Source organism: Alosa sapidissima, chromosome 1 (genome assembly GCF_018492685.1).
Source record: "Alosa sapidissima isolate fAloSap1 chromosome 1, fAloSap1.pri, whole genome shotgun sequence".
NCBI lineage: Eukaryota > Metazoa > Chordata > Actinopteri > Clupeiformes > Clupeidae > Alosa > Alosa sapidissima.
Window position 1 is genome coordinate 10,544,335 of NC_055957.1, and position 21,032 is coordinate 10,565,366.

Consider the following 21,032-nt stretch of genomic DNA (forward strand, 5'->3'; position numbering starts at 1 on the left):
AGCTTAGCCACCAGCATCCCTTGCATGTGTGTGTGAGAGAGAGAAATAGAGAGAGAGGGAGAGAGAGAGAGGAGAGGAGAAGAAGGGGGGGGGGGTAGTGTGTGAAAGTGTGTTTGAATATAATTACATATGGTTATGTGGCTAATTATCTTTTCAGCAAACAATATGTAAGCCTGGGTGTCATTTTAGCAGAATGTAGTCTGTGATCACCTCGGCAGCAGGGGCTGTGAAGCTGTGTCTGCTTTACTCTTTCTGACAGTCACATGATCCCACTGAGAGATCATTACCGCCCGGACTGGTTTTGTTGAACACAGTGCAAATCACTGCCACCACGACTTCTGGGTGATGGGAACGCTGCATGAATAACTTCACAAGCTAGATATGATGTATACATTGTCAGGATGGGTAATTACATATCCACTTACCACTAAACCATATTTAACCCATATATTCACCACCGCATTCCTCAAAAGCTCTTTTTAATTGAGCGCGAGGCTATAATTTCAGGACATCTGTAACCCTTCACACGCGCCAAAAACCTAGTTTATGGCATGAACTCCAGAGGCTATGGCTGTGTTAATCGGTCAGGTCAGCATCCGTAGACGCTGACCGCAGAAGTCTTCCTGCCATTGTGTGGCATCCAGCATGTGTTACTGTTGGCCTCTGGCGTGTGGCATGGGAGAGTGTCGAGGATGAGGCCTTTCTCTACCAGTGTGTATCCCCCTATATCCTGTTATGTCTCTGTCTCCTTGTTTTGCACCCAGTGAGACCACAGGCAGAGGCCAGGCAGTGGGACATCTCAACACAAGCTATTTTAGTTTCACTCAATCTGAAGACGATCCTTAGAACAGACACTCTGCACGGGCAGCCAGACACTAGCCTCACACCTTCATGACCATTAGATGACCATTAGTTCCTTCTCAGATTTTAAATATGATTACACAATTCCACATTATCATACTACAGGTGTATAAAGTGGGAACAGATGGTGCCAGATGAACGATGCATTTGCTCAGCGAAATGTCAAAGCAAAACTCCACAAAGTGGAATCAAACTCCCCTCTCTCACACTGTCAGCACTAGTTCTGACCTTGAGAATAAATAACACGCTATTGGGCTTCGTTCTTTAATATGAGCGCGCTTCACAAAGGTTTGCTTATCCCCTCCTGGGTCAATCAAATTGGGATAAATGGCTCAGGTGCGCTCTCTCTCCCTCCCTCTCTGTGAGCGAGTGTTGAAATCTCACCTCCTCGTTGACCTCGGCGGGGTGAGAAAATCATTAAGAGCAACCGGCCACCGACCACACAGATGCCACTTCCAGGTTGTTATGGGAACAGGCAAATGTGGAACACTGATTTTCAGACTTAATAACAGTGGAGGGAGTGATTCCATGCAAATAGGGGCTTACACACAAGTACTGTACACAACAACTCTACACAAAACCGCTCTTGTGTCTGTTTTGGCACAGATGAGTGGTTTTGTACTCGCATGACAAAACAGGTGTCCACTGCATCGACAAATCCCCCTGGGAGACTTGGATGTGGGTGTTGATGGATTCTGTCATTGAACACAAACTTTTGTGTAGTCTACAGTGCACAATTACACATCATAAGCAATAACACACATTAGATGTGTTTATATTTTTCTTTTTTTTGCTGTGTTTGGCAAAACAGTATGTATCCTGCACCAGCTGAGATGATATACCATCTGGAGTGGTCACTGAAACCCCTGATCTCGGCATGCCTTGCTACTGCAAATCATTGCGCAGGGTCAGGTGGAACAATGGTTCCCAGTGGTGGGAGGGAGTTTGGATTACAATGATCACGGTTGGCTTGTCCTGACTAAGGGTTCTGAAAATCAAAGCCTCAGTGTGCAGGGCTGCAGTAGGCGCATGGGCACTCACTCACTACAGCAGGTTCATATGCCAGCTTTACACGGACCTGCACTGATGGGGCTGACAGGGTGGCTCAACACACACACACACACACACACACACACACACACACGCACGCACGCACGCACGAACGCATGAACGAACGCACAGACAGACAGACATACTGTAGACACACACACGCACGCACACACGCACACACGCACACACGCGCACACACACACACACACACAAACACACTGATTTTTCTTTAATTAGTTCAAGAAATTGGTGGAGAGAAAAATCATTACCACCTCAAGATGGCTTATCAAGACAAAACCACAGTGACATATTCTGCCTGATATAAGGTTTTTTTTGATCAGCATGAAAATTAAATTGAAAATGGCCAAATTTGTTGGTGCCCCTCCATGAAATAGGACATTCCCTCAATTGTTCAAGAATGATAAGCATACATAATTGTGTATTCCATGTTTAATGCAAATCAGACTTTACTTTTGACAGAATATTTCAGATTATAAAACAAATGACAATGGCCTAGCATGGTTTCCCCTTTACATACAGTTATACAACCCAATTCCAAAAAGCATTTTCTATAGCTCTTCATAACACTTTTGCATCTGTCAACAGGTAGTTTGGCACTCTTTTCCTGAGCAAACTGTTCCAGCTGTCTCAGGTTTGAAGAGTGCCTTCTGCAGACCGCATGTTTAGTTTTGTTCCCCCATTGATGTTCAAGGAGGTTGGCTACAGCCTCAGACTTAAGAGTTATTGCCTATTGCTTACACACTCTGCAGAATTTGGCTCATTATGTCAAAGCTCTACACACAGCCGAATAAGACATAGCACTTAGAGATAAACAACTCACATCTATGCCAAAATGAAACACTGCAATCAAAACTCAACAATCCTTTCTAAAAAAACAAAACCATACACACATGCACCATTTTAATTACTCTTTCAATCAACAGCAACACACTGATGTGCTTTATATAAAACACTGCCGTCTTTGTGTTTCTATTTTTATTTTCATTTTCTCTGACTCAGTCTTCTGTTAAACTCAAATTCTGCAGTAATCAGCTGACATTTTTGTTTTTACAAAAACAAACATTCTTACAGAAATAGAGAAAAATAGAATCACAGTTACAGTTTTTTCCTGATTGCACACACTAAAAACAAATGCTTAGACCAAAGCCTCAATACATGAACGTCTTGTAGCATACCTTAAACACTATGCAGCCATAGTTTAAACACATGTGTGCTTTGCACATTGTTTGTAATATGCCACTGTAGTCACAGAAACATGCAGCTGCATCAGCTTAGTTTGATAACCTTGATACCCTTAACATGCCTCATCGTTTCCTCTCATCTCCTCAGACAGCCTGATACACACAATGATGCCAAACTGCAGAATGACTACTTTTAAATAAGCTAAATTATACAATGTCAAATACATCTGTGGCATTGTTTAAAAAGTAATAGTCAGCTTGAGACATCCCTATAATCCAATAATGCATCATCTTGTTAGGGGTAGCCTATACTATTTTATCCAAGCCATTTCAGAAAATCTTTGCAAAATAAATAACAAATGATCTTTTCTTTCAAACTTTCTTTGCTTTACTCTATTACTTACCAAAAGCCTGTAGCTATGAGGAAATTGCTTTTAATTTCATCACTTTTCATTAAAACGTTAAGCCTACCGACACATTTTGGCTAAGACTATGCTACCAACTATTCCGATACTATGTAGAGATATAGGCCGGTTTGCTTATCAAGATTTATACTGAGTAGACTCCTTTATGAACATTACAATTCAGTGACAGTCACTGTGGCTTGTGAAAGATTTTGAGTCACACAGGTTTTCCCAATTGATTTGATTGCAATTTTTCTTCCTGCATTGCTCTGCCAGATGTTCCATCAAATTAGATTTGTTAACGAGGCCAGCTTTCAGAGCTGAAAGCTTTCAGAATTCTGAGAAAATGTTGCACTTCAGCTCACAACTGTTTCCCACAACAAACCAGTCCACCTCAGTAAATGAAGATAATGTTGTTCTGACAGATCAGATAAGTGGCCTCTCATCCCCTCACTCTGCATGTTTTTGCCAAGTGAAATCTTACACAACCTGGCGGGGTACCTATTAAAGTCACCTCTTCTTGCTATATCATTGCGTGAAGTGTTTTTTTTTCTGTACAATAAGCCAAAGCCTGGTATTCAGTAGATGATATACAGATGATATACATGATATAAGGATATTTCCTCTTTTATTGCTTTAATGGAATCTTTGTCATTTTAATTTGCCCTTTTATTTACAATAATTTACAAAAATCCCTTTAATATTAAAGTGAAAGCACATTTCTACAAAGTAATGTTAATTAATAATATATAAAAGCCAAATTACATTGATCAAGATTCCATTTATAAAAGCAGAAAAAGTGGAAATATTTAAGGGGTTAAACACTTTTAGGCACTGTAGATGAGAGTTCACTGCATCACCAGGCCTTTGGGATCGAACGCCTAAGGGCTGAAACTGAAGAGAGGTGGTACAACGTGGAGTCACGCCATGCAAGAGCAACTGGAAAGAGTTAAAGAAAATAACAGCCATATTTTCATTGTACAGGAATTTAATAACGGGAAGACTACCCTAGGTACCATGGCCTTGAGTGTTTTGTCTACAAAGCTTAGAAGATCTGAGCGCTAAACTTTATTTCATTTATGGGAAGTGCCGAGTGCCTCTATTGATATCCCCTGAGGGATGTGTTGGGCGTGTGTTGATCTAAAACATGGCAAAATCCTGCCAAGTACACTAATACAAAGGTTATGAAATTCCCTTTAATACTTGATGGTATCTGCCTGAGGCTTCTAAGAACAAATAAGGTCTCAAATGTTCTAGCTTCTAGCACAATTAGGCTATGCTGTGTGTTACTCAGAAACAGAACCTGTTGGCTTTTTAAAGTACCTCCATTGATTATGAATGGAAGTCAACAAAAATAGCTAGTAAATAATGAAGAATCAGTATACATCTGTGAAGGGTACAGGAGAGATAAACTTTCTTTACCCAGAAGTTTTTTGACGAACTTCACAAGTGATCCATCATTTCTGAGGGCTGTTCTCCTTTCCCAATCAGAATGAGTTCTCAGAAAGCAGAACCGTGTCGTAAACAGTGTGGGAGAGTGTCCAGGAAGATGTCAAACCGCACTGTGGGAGAAATGGGACTGATGCTTTGGCTTGCTGTGAGAACACAAACATTTTTTTGGTTCCCCCTCTGCCCTACACAGGAACCTGTAATTAGCATGTTTGTTTTGTTGACTCCGATGGCTCTGCTAATGGCACCCATCAATTACATGTACCACACACAAATATGTGCCTGCCTCCATAGTTGCATGACTAATTGATCCACCCAAAATGTACCTCTACTAATAAAAAAAAAAAAACATAAAATGGGAAATTATTTAATCAAATAAAGGATGTGCTCATTGAATACATGAAGTACAACTTAAGACAACCTGGCCCCATCATTTGAAATAAGCCCCAAACAAAACATTTCAGTGGATGTAAATAAATAAGTGATACTGTTGAGAACACATCAAGCAAAACCAAAAACAGGATTTAAATGTATTTTGCATTTGGCTGTAGATGGAGTAATGTATGTAGAATTACACATAATTGGACCACACAACCAGCATGGAGAAGTCTATTTATCAGAGCATGACATAATAATGTCAATAATGAGAGGCTTCATTAAACACCTCAAAAACAGTCATTATGATTAGTCTACTCAAAGAGACAAAAGAGAGCAGTTCATACATAAGACTAGAACAGCATGGACTTCACAACCTAAAAATTACTATGTTCTCTGAACTCTATTTTGTTGAGTTCACTACTAAATGCAGGCCTAATTGGTAAATTATTTTGTTCCTCATAACTGCCCATGTAAACAACTAGTTTTTCATCCTATCTTGCCCTATGCACAATTTACTTTTTGATCATATACTGTGTATATTATTTAGATACGAGATATGTATAATTTTTATGATACCGGCATATCATATCATGTTAAAAAGTAATATTATGAAACACATGCAAAGAAACCTATAGGTTTGTGTGGAACTCTCATGGAAACACAGCACTCAAATTAGAGCAGCCTCTGGCTGTGATTTAAAAGCACAAGAGCTGACAATCTAAGAATCCTTTCAAGTTAAATATAGAAGGGAGCTTCTTTTTTTGCCGTTAACCTAATTTCTGTGGCTGTTTGCCACAACTTTTACAATCAGACCGAAATAACATTTTTGACCCACACCACCCCAAATCTTACAAGTGGACCTCAATGAAACCAAACTACTATCAACATTGCCACCCTGTGTATGACAATACTCCTACAAGTTCACAAGTTTCAAGTCTGCCTAGCACAAGCGGGTGTTTCAGTGCAGTCTCTGGACAGGCCCCTCAAACTTCTGGCAGGGATTGGCGGGGATAGTCAGGGAAACCTCCCCCCCATGCTGTACCAAAGTAAGGCAGGTGATGCATAGGGAGAAGGTGAGGGTTTTAGAGTAAGACTCAAGTGCCACAGCAGATGAGGAGAACTGAGTTTTAATTTAAATGCAGATTGATAGGAGGGAAGCGTGGTGTGGCCTACAGAACATTTCTCTTATAAGCCCTCTGTTTGCTGTCCAATTTGCAACCTCTGTGGCCGTTGATGACAGAGGATGCAAATATTGAAGATTACTGGATACCTTTAATTTGATAGAAATTCATTTGAAATATAAAACTTACACAAACATATCATTTTAAAACTTTCTTCCTCAGCGATAATATATAAGGGCAAGCATAAAGCTCAACTAATGACAAAACTGACAGGTGACTTATAATGTACACATTTCTATGTTCTTTCATCAAGCCCAAATTGACTAATAATTATGAAGTGCATAACTGAATATTATTAAAGTCCGTACAAATGGACAGTGGTGACTTTTTTGAGGATATTAAAATGATGAAGTGTGAGGAACGTACATTTGAACTCATTTACATCAGGCTGACATGATGCAAAGATAACTGTGTGTGTAAAATCCAATCAAAGCTCACAACATGGATAAGATCTGTGACAGGTTACTTTTATTCAATCTCCTTTTCAAACACAGGATGATTTAGCTTCTCTTCTCAAACTCCTCTGAGTTTGGCATCCAATTGTGCTTCCCGTTCCAATTGAATCCCCTCAGTTGTCTTCTACACTGTATTGTGCTCAAGGCCAATCAGACGCAGCATTCAATTGGTCCTCCTGACAGTCATACAAATGTGTTAAAATACAGCTGCTCTGTCCATGGTTGCATTTCATTCACATGTAAACAGTTTCACAACATGACAGCTGTGCGCCTCTAGACCTTGGCTGTAATGTTCCCTATATCGCCACCTCCCTGAGTCTCATCAACTGGTGCACAAGCTTGTGCATTTCACCTTTCCACTACATCTGAATGAGGAAATCACATGGGGCACACAGGGGAGAAGGACCAAATAAAGGTAGCTCCCATCGCCTGGGGGCCGGGAGAGAGGGTGAGGACCTCGTCACAGCTGGTGAACAGGGGGCTACATGACTTCACTCAGACAATGGCAGTTGGCTGGATGTTCAGACCACAGACGGCACAAAGACACAGGGCACACTGTGGTGGCACGGTGCGGGCGCAGGCAAAGGGACTTTTAACACACAACAAACATTTCCACCTGCGGCCTGCCGCTGGCATGCCGGGCTCCTGCGGTGGAATTTCTTTTCACGTCAATCTGACGCTGCCTGGCCTTCTGTAGGACACTCAGTTCCTCCGCCGGGCTTGCCGTCCGCCTGGGCGTCTCTCCTGCTGGCCAGCTCCTTCAGTCCTTGCTGGATCTGCTCTGCGGCCTCACCATCGCCGATGGCCTGCGCCAGGGCCAGAGCCTCATGGTACAGCCGGCTGGCCTCCTCAAACTGACCTGCCCCATACACACACAAACAGAGAGACATGTGGCTCACACCCTACAGTACAAGATGGTTCTTTCATGCAAAGCTTCATTCTACACCAATACCTAAGACTCAGTTTGTTCACATTTTAAAAAGTTTACATTAGCTCCATTCATACGTGTAAGACCGGAGGTTCTGCGGATGTTAAACGGTTGGGCCGTATATCTGAACAACATAAACGGTCATTTGGAAGTCTGAACTCAGCCGGGTGTTCTACTGCTTCCCTCCTAGTATTTCCGACGGACATTATGTAAATGAGCTCATGTCTGAACGAAGAGAAGAACATGCGGAGACTCTGTTCATGTGAGTGTTCAACCACATTCAACCTGTTCAACCACATGGAGATTCTGTTAATGTGCGTCGGTGTCGTTCACACATATGACTGTATAATGTCAGCATGTTAGCAAGCATCATATCTGAATCACCCGAAGGGTCGGACCTCCGTTTGACAAAGCTCCGCATATACTCCGGATGTTATATCTGAAAGCAGCTACTGAAGGTTCCTCTTTTTCCATTTTTTGTTTACCTTGATGCATCAGAATGCCAGCCATGTTGCCCAGAAGCACGTGCTGGTCGGGGTGGCCAGCCTCCTTCCCCAGCTGCATAGCTTTCTTCACGTGACTGAGGGCTTCATCATGCTTCCCCTGAAGGTCCAGGATAGTGGCCAGATCACTCATCAGCACCAGAGTCTGAAACAACACAGAAAGGGTGAGAGAGGGGGAGAGAGAAACCAAAAGTAGTGGTACTATGTGAAGCTACAAAGCACAGCCCCGGCTTCCGGAATAACCACAAGTCAGTTGCAAGCGGCCTGGACAAAAACGTTCCTCTATAAAATCACACTAACATGAATGAGTGGAAAGTGACACTTGAGCACCTGAACAAATAGAAAGCTTATCAGCAAAACGTTAGGCTACTAGTAACTGTAAGAAAGTGCCAAACTAAAACAATGACATATGGAAGTAGCTGGGTACTGCACCTGTGGGTGCGTCTCTCCCTGCTCCTCAGAGCAAATCTGCAGGGCGCGGCGGTAATCGCCTGTGGCCTCGGTCAGCCGGTGGGTGACGGCCAGGTAGCGTGCCCTGGCATCCAAACAGAGGCCCAGCAGCAGCCGCGTGTCCTTCCTCTCCTCATCTGACGGGGGGGACAAGGAAACATCACCACAGACATCAACAACCATCCGTCACCAACAACAGCAGGACTTGTACGGATACAATGACAGCTGAAAACTGGTGGTTTGGAGGAAAGGTGGGCTTGAGTTGATTGGATACCTGATAACTCCTCTAGGGAGAGGTCCTTGTGTTTCTCGATCTTGGCCTCCAGAGATTCTGTACAAAACTGGAACCCATGCTCTGCCAATTCATTCCTAGCAAGGACATTTGGGACAAGAATATATATGACCATCCTGTCAATTCACGTTTTTTGAGGAACTTAGAACACGTATAACAAACAGGAATAATTTAGCTATAGCTAATTTAGCTATAATATATATAGGCCTACACAAACTATATTTCACTACAACAAGAACCAAACAAAATCGTCCAAGAAAAGAGAGCCCACCTTACTTTCATTTACAAGATCTGGCAATGGTGGCAGCACGCTTACTTGTTCTGAGAGGCATATATGCTTGCAAGCTTCAGGGACATCTCAATGACCGCATTATGATCCTAACCAGAGAAAGAATGGGGACACAAACACAAATTCAAGTTCAAGTAGTTTATGGTCATGTACTCATAAAGGGAATTATAAGTAACGAAATTGTTTTGCTCAAGAGCCAGCTCAACTTTAGAGAATAAATTAAAAGTAGTATTAAAATGGTATATTGTGTGTATGTATGAAGGGGGGGGGGGGGGGGGGGTGATGAAATGTGTGTGTGGGGATTGACCTCTTCAAAAACACCATCACACCCAGAAGACAATACAAGGATACAAGGATACAAGGAAGTTTATTGTCACATGCATATAGTTACTGGAAGTAAGAAATGCAGTGAAATTATGTCTGGTGTCAGCCTATTTGTGCATTAATGGGGGGGGGGGGATTAAGTGGCAAGGGCTGCATAAAAAAGGTGGGGGAGGATTGGGATTGGGTGGGGGGCACCAACAAGGAGCACCCAAGAGCAATACAAAAGCATGACAAGAGACCACATCCAAATGATGAGCTAAAGCATGTCCACCATGGTCTCCCCTTCTTACCTGAGGCGTTCCCCCAGACAGCATGAAACTCATGGCTGCCTTGAAGAGCTTCTCTGCCTGTAAACCGGGATATGAGCACAGCTATGATGAGAAACAACTCTATTCTTGTGGCAAAAAGCAACTCCGTTCTTGAGTTAAAATACAGCCCAACTCTGGGTCATGTATCTGACACAACACTCTTACTCACGTTGGTCAGCTGACCTTGAACAAAGGCAAGGTTTGCCATCTGTAAAGGTTGAAGGAAGAAGACCATCAGAATACACAACCAACTCTATGACAGTTAAATCTCTCTATATGACTGTATCACTGTCAAAATGGTGCATGCAGACAGGTGGTGATGAATTAAAGAGCTACAGGAGAGATCAACATACCAAGCTGTATGTGTAGATGATGGCCTGGGTGTTATGAGTTTGATGAGCCAGTCTTATAGCCTGATGCAAGAAAACATTGGCTGCTTCCAACTCGTCCCTCATCATACTAAGCTGAGGATAATCAAACCAAATGCATTAGATCGTTACTTAAAATAGCTTCAAATACTTAGAGGCCTATGCCACTTCATGGACCTGATGCCGTGTGCCAATATTTAAAGTGTATTAGGCCTTTTTATCTTATCAAGAAATCAAATATGTTTTCACAAAGTTTACACAGTTCACTCGCGATACAGTGTCTCCATTTGACAGTATGCACCTGTAAAATGGTGCAAGCTGAAGATGCAGTACATTTTGTTATGCCATGATGGTAGCTACCTTGGCTTTTTTCAAGAGCAAAATAATTTCATCTTCTGCCTTCTGCGCTTCATCTCTCTCATCGTCAGCCTTACCGAAGAAGGAGAACGCTGCTATGAAATGACAAACCAGAAAAAAATTGGTGTTTACAGCCACACGTGGACATTGACATTTCTGGGCTTACCTAACTTGCGCGCCCACTAGCGTTTCTGAATGTAACATGTTTTGCAAGAGTTCTAGTAACCTGCATTATGTCAAATCTTTAACTTCTGTTCGTACATGTAAAATCTGCAATCACATAAACTAACTTACCAACAGCACCCCATAATGCACTCCGCTTGTTGGAATTCTCTTCATTATGGCTTTTCTCATTGACGTGATTACTGGTGATATTACAACGTCGGAATGACCTTCTGCTCACTGCGCTCCTCCACGACAAGGACGGAGAAATCCTTGCAGTTTGCCCATACGTCAGTTGCCTTTTAGCGAGCAATAAATTGCTCGTTAAACAAATACGTGATGTTTCCAAAACATACGAATTATATCTAGATATGTGTAGAACCAGAAGACGACAGCTAGTGGGTAGCGCCATATTTCATTAGGAAATGCTTTGACGATACCACGTGACATCTCTTAAAGCTACATATAAGCGTTTATGCATAGTCTACTACTGGATTAATTTCATAGGCCTACTAGTTTCCATAATTATGAACATGTCTGGAAAAGTATGAAACCTTTAAAAAGTTTAGCTAATAGTAGCTTAATATAAAACAAAGCTGACAATGCACAAAAAATACTGAGGTCAAAATCCCAACAAAGGTTGCCTACACACTATTCTTACAAAACTACAATAAATAACAATAATCAGTTAGGGTCTTTTTGCCTACTGTTTAAACCAATTTACAACCTTCATGGTCCACTTTTACACTACAAGTAAAAAGTGAAGTCTCAGTTAATGGCATTCAAAACATGGAGAGACCTCATTTTTCAGTTATCTGACTTTACAACATACACTCTCCATTTAACCTAACCTTATTTCACTTTTGTTTCCATCTTCGCGTACGAACAAACCGATTTCTAGGTTAAAACAAATTACGCTTATTAATTGAGTTGTGTTATCTTTTGTATGCCTGCCAATGAACAAGTTCATCACACAAATGTACTCACCTGAACCCTTCATTGCTATCCATAACAGCAAGTTATAGTGACAACAAGGACACAGTTTCCATCGTGAAGCATTCTTTTATTTCACCACAGGACCAATGGATACAAAAGGGCCCCTACAAAAATAGTTCCCCACGTCCAATGTATCAGTGTGTTGAGGACCTGGTGAATTAGACTGCTTCTATTGTATGTGGGATCACCCCGCCCAGGGCAGGCCTGCTTTAGGGCACACTATACAACATTCCTCATGCACTAGTCTTTGGTACTACAAACTGATGGTCTAGTTGACTTAGTGCAGAGACTAAGAAAAAAAAAATCACATATTCAACCCTCACACACTGCACATTTATATAGGGAGACCTGCACAACAGACAAAATTTGTTCATTAAGAGCTGAAGTTCTAACAAAATATTACTCTTAACCCACACAAGGAATGGAATTTGAAGATTATTTTACACCTGCCCTTAGTTTAGGAAACCCTAAAGAAAGGAATAAAGGTTAGATCCATGATTATATGCATATAGAAACTATGATTAACACTCTCAGTGTTACATAGATATACATACCCCTTCTCTGCCAAGCACTTGGCACATTCAACAAGATCATGGCCTGGTTTCTTTCTACCAGTAGCATACAAATCCAGCAAGTCGCTGATATCAATCAATGTTTCAATCTCATAGCTACATGATCCATCAATCCATTACCATAAAGAAATGACAAGAAAAAAAGTATAACTTTCTGTAAAGGAGAATATCACTTAAGATGCTGCTGTAATTAGTCGATAGTGCATAAACCATTATGCTAAATTCCTATTATTAAGAGTATCCAAAGACTTGATGATACATGGGGCAACTTTTTGAGCAATGTTGCTGGGCAATTATATGACCTGTTCCCAGTTTTCAGATTGGATGGTCATGAAAAACTGCCCACTCACTGATGGTCAAAGTTCTCCATATAAATGAATGGGTAGATGCCCAAAACACCACCAGTCATCAACAGTACCCATTAACTTTGCTCAAGAGGTTTGGGCTGTGCATCATCACATTAACTCAACTGGAAGAATTCCTCTAGACCACTAGAGCTGTTGCAATGGCATACAGCAGGTGAACTGAAGAAATTAATGAACTGCAGTGCTATAACAGGGCCCTTTTGAATGGACAGGGAATATTACAACAATGCACTGGATAGGATATCTATGAAAGAGCCCAATGACACAAGATGAAAGGGCAAACTACAGAGGTAGCCCTTACAGTGGCCTTTACAGCAATCTCGTCATGTCAGAAAATACACTTCAATACATGACAATCATAAAACAGCCTCTGCAACCCAACTACAGCACAGGAATGATTATATATTTAGGTTAAAGTGAAACATCTGCATCTCTGTTTTTGTTCTTTTTAAAGGAGCTTTGGAATAAGTCTGAATGATTCTGTTGAATGACGTATAACATTTGAAATAATGTAGCTCATATTAAAAAAAACAAATTCAAACTTCTTGATTAATGCCAAAACATTCACAGTTAGGCACTGTACAATAATACTTTAAGTTTTTCCCCACCAATCTGAGCATAGACACTCTACTTCCTCACACACTTAAGGTTATCTACTTAGCCATGCTCTAAGTGACATCATGGGAGTTGTGTCTACTGGCCAGAACAGATGGACTTGGTCCAACTCTGCACAGTACATTAAACGACAAGGTCTGCATGCAAGGCAAGGCCTGGACAGGTTATTGCTCTATGGACAACACTTTAGGAATCCACGTTACAGACCTCCACAAAGATGGGACCCTAATTGGAATGTGTGCATCAGTCAGAGGTTTCCTTAACTCAGTAGCCTGGCTAGCGCCACCACTTCTCAATGAGACGTGGTCTGGGAACCAAACGTTCATTTTCTCGTATTTGAAAAAAATGCCCAGATCCGTTTATTGGGTGCCACGGATGTCTATCAAATGCGTCTGTGCATAGCTCATCATCGTCTTGCTTTCCCCCCTGTTCTGTGATTGGTTCCCTATCTCAGGCGAAATTTTGCTCCATGGTCTCCAGGCTGCCTTAGCAGCGTGAATCAAATCGTGCGCAAGGCAGCATGGGAACACCCAGGCTATTAACTCAGCCTCATTGCAGAACCTCACTCTTTGGGGCACTTGCAAAGAGTTTCCCAGCAAAACAACCTGCAGCTGAGCCAAGAGGAATGCTAAACTTGGTGTGGTCTCTCCACTTCAGAACCCAAATTTTCCTTATAGACATTTATGTATAATTCAATGTATTCCGTTAGTACACCTACTTAACAGTAAATTCCTTTCAATAATCATTTTTGTACAAAGTACAAACTACAGCATGTATTGTGTATGTTTTGTTAAAAATGAGCTCTGTTTACCAGGCTTATTAGACAGCCTGGGCAGCACAACAGAGATAATCCATTCTCAAATTTTGCATCAACCCCTGCACCAATCAGAGGCCAAGAGAAACTTCAAGTTAATGATTGGGCTGGGTGAAGAGGTGGATGGAGGTGGAGAGGTTAGTTGTGGTTTCATGGATAGTTCTAGACTCAGCTGCATATTGCAGCTTTAAATATCAATATAATATCACCTGACTTTGTCAGGAAAATGCGTGAAATGTTCTGAAAATGTCTACCTGCCTTGTACTTACTCCTTCTATGCTCAGCGTATGGACAGAATTACCGCCAACACACACTCTAGCTTGACAGCACTCTGATTTGCAACAAATGAAGTTTGTTCATTGGGCCTCGGAGGTCATTTGGCATGAGTATTACTGAGTTTGCACACACTTCCCCTAAAAGAACAGAACACCTGACAAACAACTGCATGCTGGGCTTATACAATATCTGCTGCAAGTGGCCCTTGAATACTGTTCACTTTGGTGATACCTGGATGGCTAACGCAAAACAACCGCCGCAGCCAGACACTCTTTTTTTAATGATGACTAACTCCTGTCGTCCAGTTCTTCAAACCGATTATGATTGTCTTAAGGACAGTAGAGTTTTTACGGGTTTGCACGTGTGTGTGTGTGTGTGTGTGTGTACAGTATATGCGCATTGTGCATGTGTGTTTTAAAGCCTGGGTACACACTGTACCCCTTCCCATAAAAAGGCTGCTTTACTTAGGCTTTAAAAACATGACTCATCCTTCCTAACTCAGGAATAAACACGCACACGCACATACAGCAAGAGGTAAGACAGAACCAAACCAAACTGTTAACCCCAGTGCACCACCGATCCTCAGCGGTTCATGAGGTTGAAGATCCAGCATTCCTCAGGGAGCAAATAAAAGTGAACATATGTGTGTGTGTGTGTGTGTGTGTGTGTGTGTGTGTGTGTGTGTTTGTTTGTGTGTGTGCAACCAACAGTTCATGTCAGTTAATTTATGTGAGTGCGTGTATGTGTGTGTGTGTGCGTGCAGGTACATTGTGTGTGTGTGTGTGTGTGTGTGTGTGTGTAGAGTAGGGTCAATAGACAGGTCAAGGCTGAGGACTGACGGCATCAGGCACAGCTCACTCACGGCTCCCAAAGAGCTGGAGCAGAAAGAAGAAGATGTAGACGATGTCCATGTAGAGGCAGAGAGCGCCAAACACGTGCTCCTCCGGGCTCAGTGAGTAGCGGCGATTCCCCATCAGCAGCTGCACGTCGAACGCCAGAAACTACAACGAGGACAAAAACACAAAACACCCCAGTGCATGTGTGAGACGCGTGTGTGCGCACAAACAACAGCCGTGCCAGAGGAGTGTGGGAGTGAGTGTGTGGGAAGACGGCACACACACACCGATGGGCACACACCATGCCTGCCTGCACTCTTTTCTGCTGAAACTGCATGTGTAGCCTGGGTGAACCCGGACGAATGAGTGAGGGCATTTGAATTTGCTCAGCAGAACCATCTGGCAACTACCCCAACTTAAGCCCATTTCCAAATCACCAAAAACTGACAATGGTGGTAAATAACTGCATTTCAAACCGTCGTTTACAAGGCAGATGCGTTTGCTGTACTTCCAAAAACATTTGGTGAGTTTCATGTACCAGTTTAATTGTAATTTCACTGGTGGCTAGGGTCTTTATGAGAATCAGCCTGGTGGTAGCCAGGCAAGCACATATGATCAATGCAATGTAATTCTCTATGTATTAAGTACTACTATAAACACTATGTAATGGAATGGTAGCACAATAACAAACAATGTCAATTTAAAGAGGTGAGCTTCCTCGGTATTACCAGTGTGAAGACCAGGGCACCCAGTCCAGCATATGCTGTCTGCAACCAGGGGATCTGTGAAAATGTATGCAACATGTCAGATGGTCTTTTTCAAACAAACATGACATTTCTGAATATAACAGTAATCAACGTAGCATATGCTTATATGTACTGAGCTGACTCATCAATGTTTGTTGTTAAGATCTTTCCCATGGTGTTAAATCGGCAAATTTTTGATTTTGCCTAGTTATGAAATTAACCTTAGTTAACTAATTTAACCTAGTTATGAAACTAACCTCTAAGTTAGACTTTTAGACTAAAGACAGCAGTTAATGTAAACCATTCATAAAAAAAAGCCACAAGTGCGCTCCAAAGACCACAGGGCTGTGTGTGTGAGTGGTGTGTCGACGGACTCACATAGCCAAAGGGGGCGGTGAAGATCAGCACAAGCCCCGTCACCATCAACACCATCATGAGGGAGAACAGCAGGCCGTGACAGGAGGTGAAGTCAACCTGGAGTCAACCACAGCACAGCACCCTCAGCACACTGGGATCACTCTGGCTCCACACACACCACACCCCCAACACACTGGGATCACTCTGGCTATCATTAGGGCCCAGTTGTTCAAAAAGTTTAATCTGGATCGGAATGATCCGGATTTGGAAATCCCATGTTTTGCAATCCAGGATCAGGTAATCCACATTTCTTTTATGCCTGTTTTTCGAAGCAATTGAGAATTGGATCAACCTGATCCAGATACAACCTTTTCAGGATTACGAAATCCGGATTACCTGTGTTTCTAAATGGAACTATACCACAATCTAGCCTAGTGGCTATGTAAGGAAGAACAGTTAGAATAGATGGCCTGAGGTAGCTTTGATTATGTTATCTAAAGAGACCGAAAACACCACAATACAACAATACAAACACCCCCTTCCCCCCCTTCCATTATCAGACCCCTCATCTTATCCATGACAAATAAATAAATACAAACAATCACACTTCCTCTCAAATCCTGCCTGAAATCCACCTTTCTGTTGGGATCAGGGTAATCCTATTTTTTGGATCAAATTTATCCCAATCCAACTCAAGTTTTTAACAACAAAAAGTGAAGGTTTTATCCAGATCAAAACCAAGATTAGTTTACATGATCCAATCCGATTTCAGGATCCTGTTTTCCCTTTGAAGAACCCATTTTCAAGATTTGATCCAATCCAATAGGCAAAATCCAATCAGATTTCTTTTGAACAACTGGGCCCAGGTGCCATATGACAGGAGGGCGGTAGTGGTCTATCCACTTTGATATGCAGTTTGATATAACAGTCCATGAGGAATTTAACCTTAATGTAGATATACCAAGCAGAACAGAAAACAAGTGAACCAGAAAACACACATCCTCTGAGGATTCAAGCATAAATTATGTCTACAACAAAATCACCTTCGCAAATTAATGCTAAGACACATAAAGAGCTGGGTAAAAGATTGTGAGGTCTTTAAGACATTTTTACTCTAATGGTCAAAACAAATGCAAATTTGTCCAAAGTAATCACTACTTTTGTGGTCAATAACACAGTCGTGGCAGACGGCCCTGTGGCTAGGATGACTCACCCTGGACTGGAAACAGAAGAGAGTGACTCCGAGACAGACCACAGCCGTGATGCCCACACACAGCATTACCACCTTAGTGTTGTGGTAGCTATGGAAACATAAGTGGCACAGGAGGACAGCTCAGCAGGCAAACAGAACAATCACAGTACAATGTCATGTGCATGGACACACAAATATCAGGGAATTTCAGGACAAAAGACAACATACCTGGCCAGCATGCCTGCCATATAGGACATCGCAAGAGTCTGTGGTGGTGGAAAGAAAATTTGGGTACGTACAATTGTCACCACACAACAACTACAACAAACATACCACCACAGCTGCTAGTACAAAAGTGAACCAGCTCAATTACAGATACCATAAAATAATATACAAGATGTAATAATAATACATCAACCAGTATAGTAGATTCAATTAATATCTATTAACTTACAAAGATTCCAAGTAGAATGAGATTGGTAGGGTACTGTCGTCTAAAGGGGGGGAAATCAAATACATAGCTTAAGTACATCACGTTGCAATAAAATTAAAGTTTTGCACACAAAGCAGATACATTCACTACTCATTGTTATATTAAATTTGTATACATTACAAAAATACTATCAGAAAGCCCTCTGTGACCTGTTCTTTACAATTACTAGCCAGATCTCATGAGGGTCTGCATGATAACAAGAGACCATTCTGCCCGATCTTTCTTGCAGACCCTGAAAGGCCTCAAAGGAACCAGACTGGGAAAAGGAGGAGAGTCTTGCTTTTACCGGGCACTTGTGCTGCACACCAGCACCAGATAAGTCCCCATGAACATCATGCTGTGGGGATAGAAAAAACAAACAAACACACAAACAAATGAGAACATAGAACCTCTTCGGCATTCCCAAAGGGACTAATGACCTGAGTGGAAAGGGGCTGAATACTTACTAAGATGCCAGATAAACAATGCGATTGTACTGAACAAACTGACGAACGGGCTCACTGTAGGGAAAGGACAAGGGAGGGAGGGAGTGAAATTATTTTTCCTGTTTGTGTAAGCCTTAACTGTCTTTAAGATGTTGACAAAGTAAGCCTGCTTAGGTAAACATGTTCTCTCACCAGAATGTAAAGAGGGCAACAACACCAAACGTCACCAAAAGCTGCACCATGAGAATGCTGAACACCTGAAAATAAAACACACACACCATAAGCACTGAGAGCTCCAATGACTGCCACCCAGCAGATAGCATTTCATCTGCAAGGGATGCACTTTGATTGTGATCTAACCATACAAACAAACGGTGCTCACTGCAACACTTTTTCTTCTTATATTTTATTTGATGTGTAAAGATGAAATAATAAACAAGCTGGACATTAACCTTTCTGATGAACATGCGGCGGACATTTTTGTCCTCCCAGCTGCTTCCTCCGAGACCGTCAAAGCTGCCACTGGAGCTGGGGTCCGAAAACGGGGAGGACATGTCTGACGCATAGGGGTTGCTGTAGCCAGGGCCTAATACAGAAGGAGAAAACCATTAAATGTCCAGTATGTGGAAAAAGTTTCAAAGAGGGGCCCATGAAGTTTAAGTCATGTGCTTAACATGGTCTTTAACAGTACATAGGTACAGCATACAGTCCTGGAGTACTGTAACCTGATGACATACTGGGGCCGGAGTGCACATAAGCCCAGCTGGGGTGCATGGCAGGAGGTGGCGGCATCATGGGAGGTGGACCTCCATAGGGAGGAGAGGAGATCCCAGCCTCCTTATCTCCAGCTGTGGCCTCTGCATAACTCGGGGGCGCTGCTGGTAAACTCATGGCTAAGCAGTTCTGATGTTTCAAGAGAGGATACAGCTGCTGCACACAAATAACCTGAAACAATTGCAGAGAATAAAAAAATGCAGACATCTTATGTTTACCTTGACTGCAATGTATGCAACATAAGTTAGGTTAGGTTATCTAAACATAGGCATGGGATATAATTATCGAGATCGACGTCTGTCAAGTGCTGCTCTAACACTGAGCCGGTATGCTGAATAATGCTCTATCCTCAGAAACCAAAAACAAATAGCTAACAGGTTTTTATTCGGTGTGAAATATATATGCGATGAAAACATTTAATGTTACCACAGAACACTAAGATTAGTAAACCCGTGTTAGTCTATTATTGCTGTCCGTTCATTGCATAGATCTTTTCAAATATTTACATTGTAGCTCCATTGGACGAATACGTAAATAACATATGGACAGCAACAACAGCCACCTGTACAGCAAAAAATGAATAACACGACCTACTAATCTTGAATTTCCCCTGGGGATCAATAAAGTATCTATCTATCTATCTATCTACTCGGAGGACTTGGCTTTCACGCCTCTTCGTTACTGGCTATAGTGGCTAACTACCAGACTGCACCTAGCTACCAGATTCTTTAGCTCACATGCTATCTGACTTTGATACGTTAAACTTTCAAGAAGACCGGTAGTTCTTTTTCTTGATGTTATGTCTAAGCAAAGCTTCGTCTGACCAAATCAATAATATCGTTCACTGGCGTTTTTAATGTGATGGCGATGCTAGCGAACACTAATGTTAGCTATGGAAGCTAGCTAGCCATAGCAAGGATTCACAGAAGAGGGGATTAACTAGATGTCCTTAGAAGCTACCACAATTTCTGTTTCGCAATGAATAACGTCTTAACTCACACTGACCGGGACAGTACAAACTATTTACAAATGCGGGTTCATTTCTACCTCTTCAGCGACATGCACTCTTTAATGAGTCTATCTGAACACAGCAGGTTATATTTACCTGAAAGTGACAGCACTAGTTGACAGCCTTTATGCTAACCCAAAACACAACCAGACAATCACCGTATATACTGACGTACATCCTGGAGAATCCTGACGGGAGACCTCCCATCTTCCGCACGTTTCCCTGACCGGAGAACTTATGGCCTAAACAATCTATGGTCCTAAACCAGGATGTTAAAATTTATTTCTGGAAAACATTAGTCCCGCTTAAAAAATAATCCACCTGTCAAGACCCGGTAGCCATTTTACAAATTGACTGATGGATATAGATGTAGAGTGATACTAGTTGAAAATCATATCCATGAAACATCATGTCACTTGCAACTGCATGTTTGAATTAGTAAACAGAAAAAGTGTTCGTTTTATCCATTCGATACCATTAACCCATACAGCACCAATTGTTCAAACGGGTTATGCTCTTTTACAGCCATTAACATGCTGTTCGGAGGTTGATTACAAAACCAATTAATTACACTAGACATTTTGCCGAACAGCATGCACAC

General features: G+C 41.9%; 2 protein-coding genes and 1 long non-coding RNA gene across 4 annotated transcripts; all 3 read right to left on the reverse strand.

Moving 5' to 3' along the window:
* Positions 1–6,971: 6,971 nt before the first annotated feature.
* ttc19 (tetratricopeptide repeat domain 19) lies at positions 6,972–11,408 on the reverse strand. The gene is made up of 10 exons (XM_042100488.1): positions 11,094–11,408; positions 10,803–10,894; positions 10,428–10,538; positions 10,244–10,282; positions 10,057–10,113; positions 9,470–9,531; positions 9,136–9,230; positions 8,844–8,998; positions 8,394–8,556; positions 6,972–7,839 (listed from the first exon to the last, which is right to left on the reverse strand). Exons 1-10 carry the CDS (start codon positions 11,371–11,373, stop codon positions 7,649–7,651), a joined length of 1,245 nt encoding a protein of 414 aa, XP_041956422.1. The 5' UTR covers positions 11,374–11,408; the 3' UTR covers positions 6,972–7,648.
* Positions 11,409–12,003: 595 nt separating this feature from the next.
* LOC121715135 lies at positions 12,004–13,900 on the reverse strand. Its single transcript, XR_006033533.1, has 2 exons — positions 13,272–13,900; positions 12,004–13,176 (listed from the first exon to the last, which is right to left on the reverse strand). It is a non-coding gene; the product is annotated as an uncharacterized LOC121715135 (long non-coding RNA).
* A 1,234-nt stretch (positions 13,901–15,134) lies between these two features.
* faim2a (Fas apoptotic inhibitory molecule 2a) lies at positions 15,135–20,775 on the reverse strand. Of its 2 annotated transcripts, none has more exons than XM_042100510.1 (12): positions 20,590–20,775; positions 19,386–19,593; positions 19,101–19,234; positions 18,841–18,905; positions 18,670–18,723; positions 18,510–18,560; positions 18,185–18,224; positions 17,959–17,996; positions 17,752–17,839; positions 16,560–16,655; positions 16,164–16,217; positions 15,135–15,600 (listed from the first exon to the last, which is right to left on the reverse strand). In XM_042100510.1, the coding sequence occupies exons 2-12, from the start codon at positions 19,537–19,539 to the stop codon at positions 15,454–15,456; spliced, it is 921 nt and encodes a 306-aa protein (XP_041956444.1). In that variant the 5' UTR covers positions 19,540–19,593; positions 20,590–20,775; the 3' UTR covers positions 15,135–15,453. The 2 variants fall into 2 exon arrangements, with proteins under 2 accessions (XP_041956444.1, XP_041956435.1); XM_042100501.1 differs by having other exon boundaries at positions 20,528–20,774.
* Between the last annotated feature and the right edge of the window lie 257 nt (positions 20,776–21,032).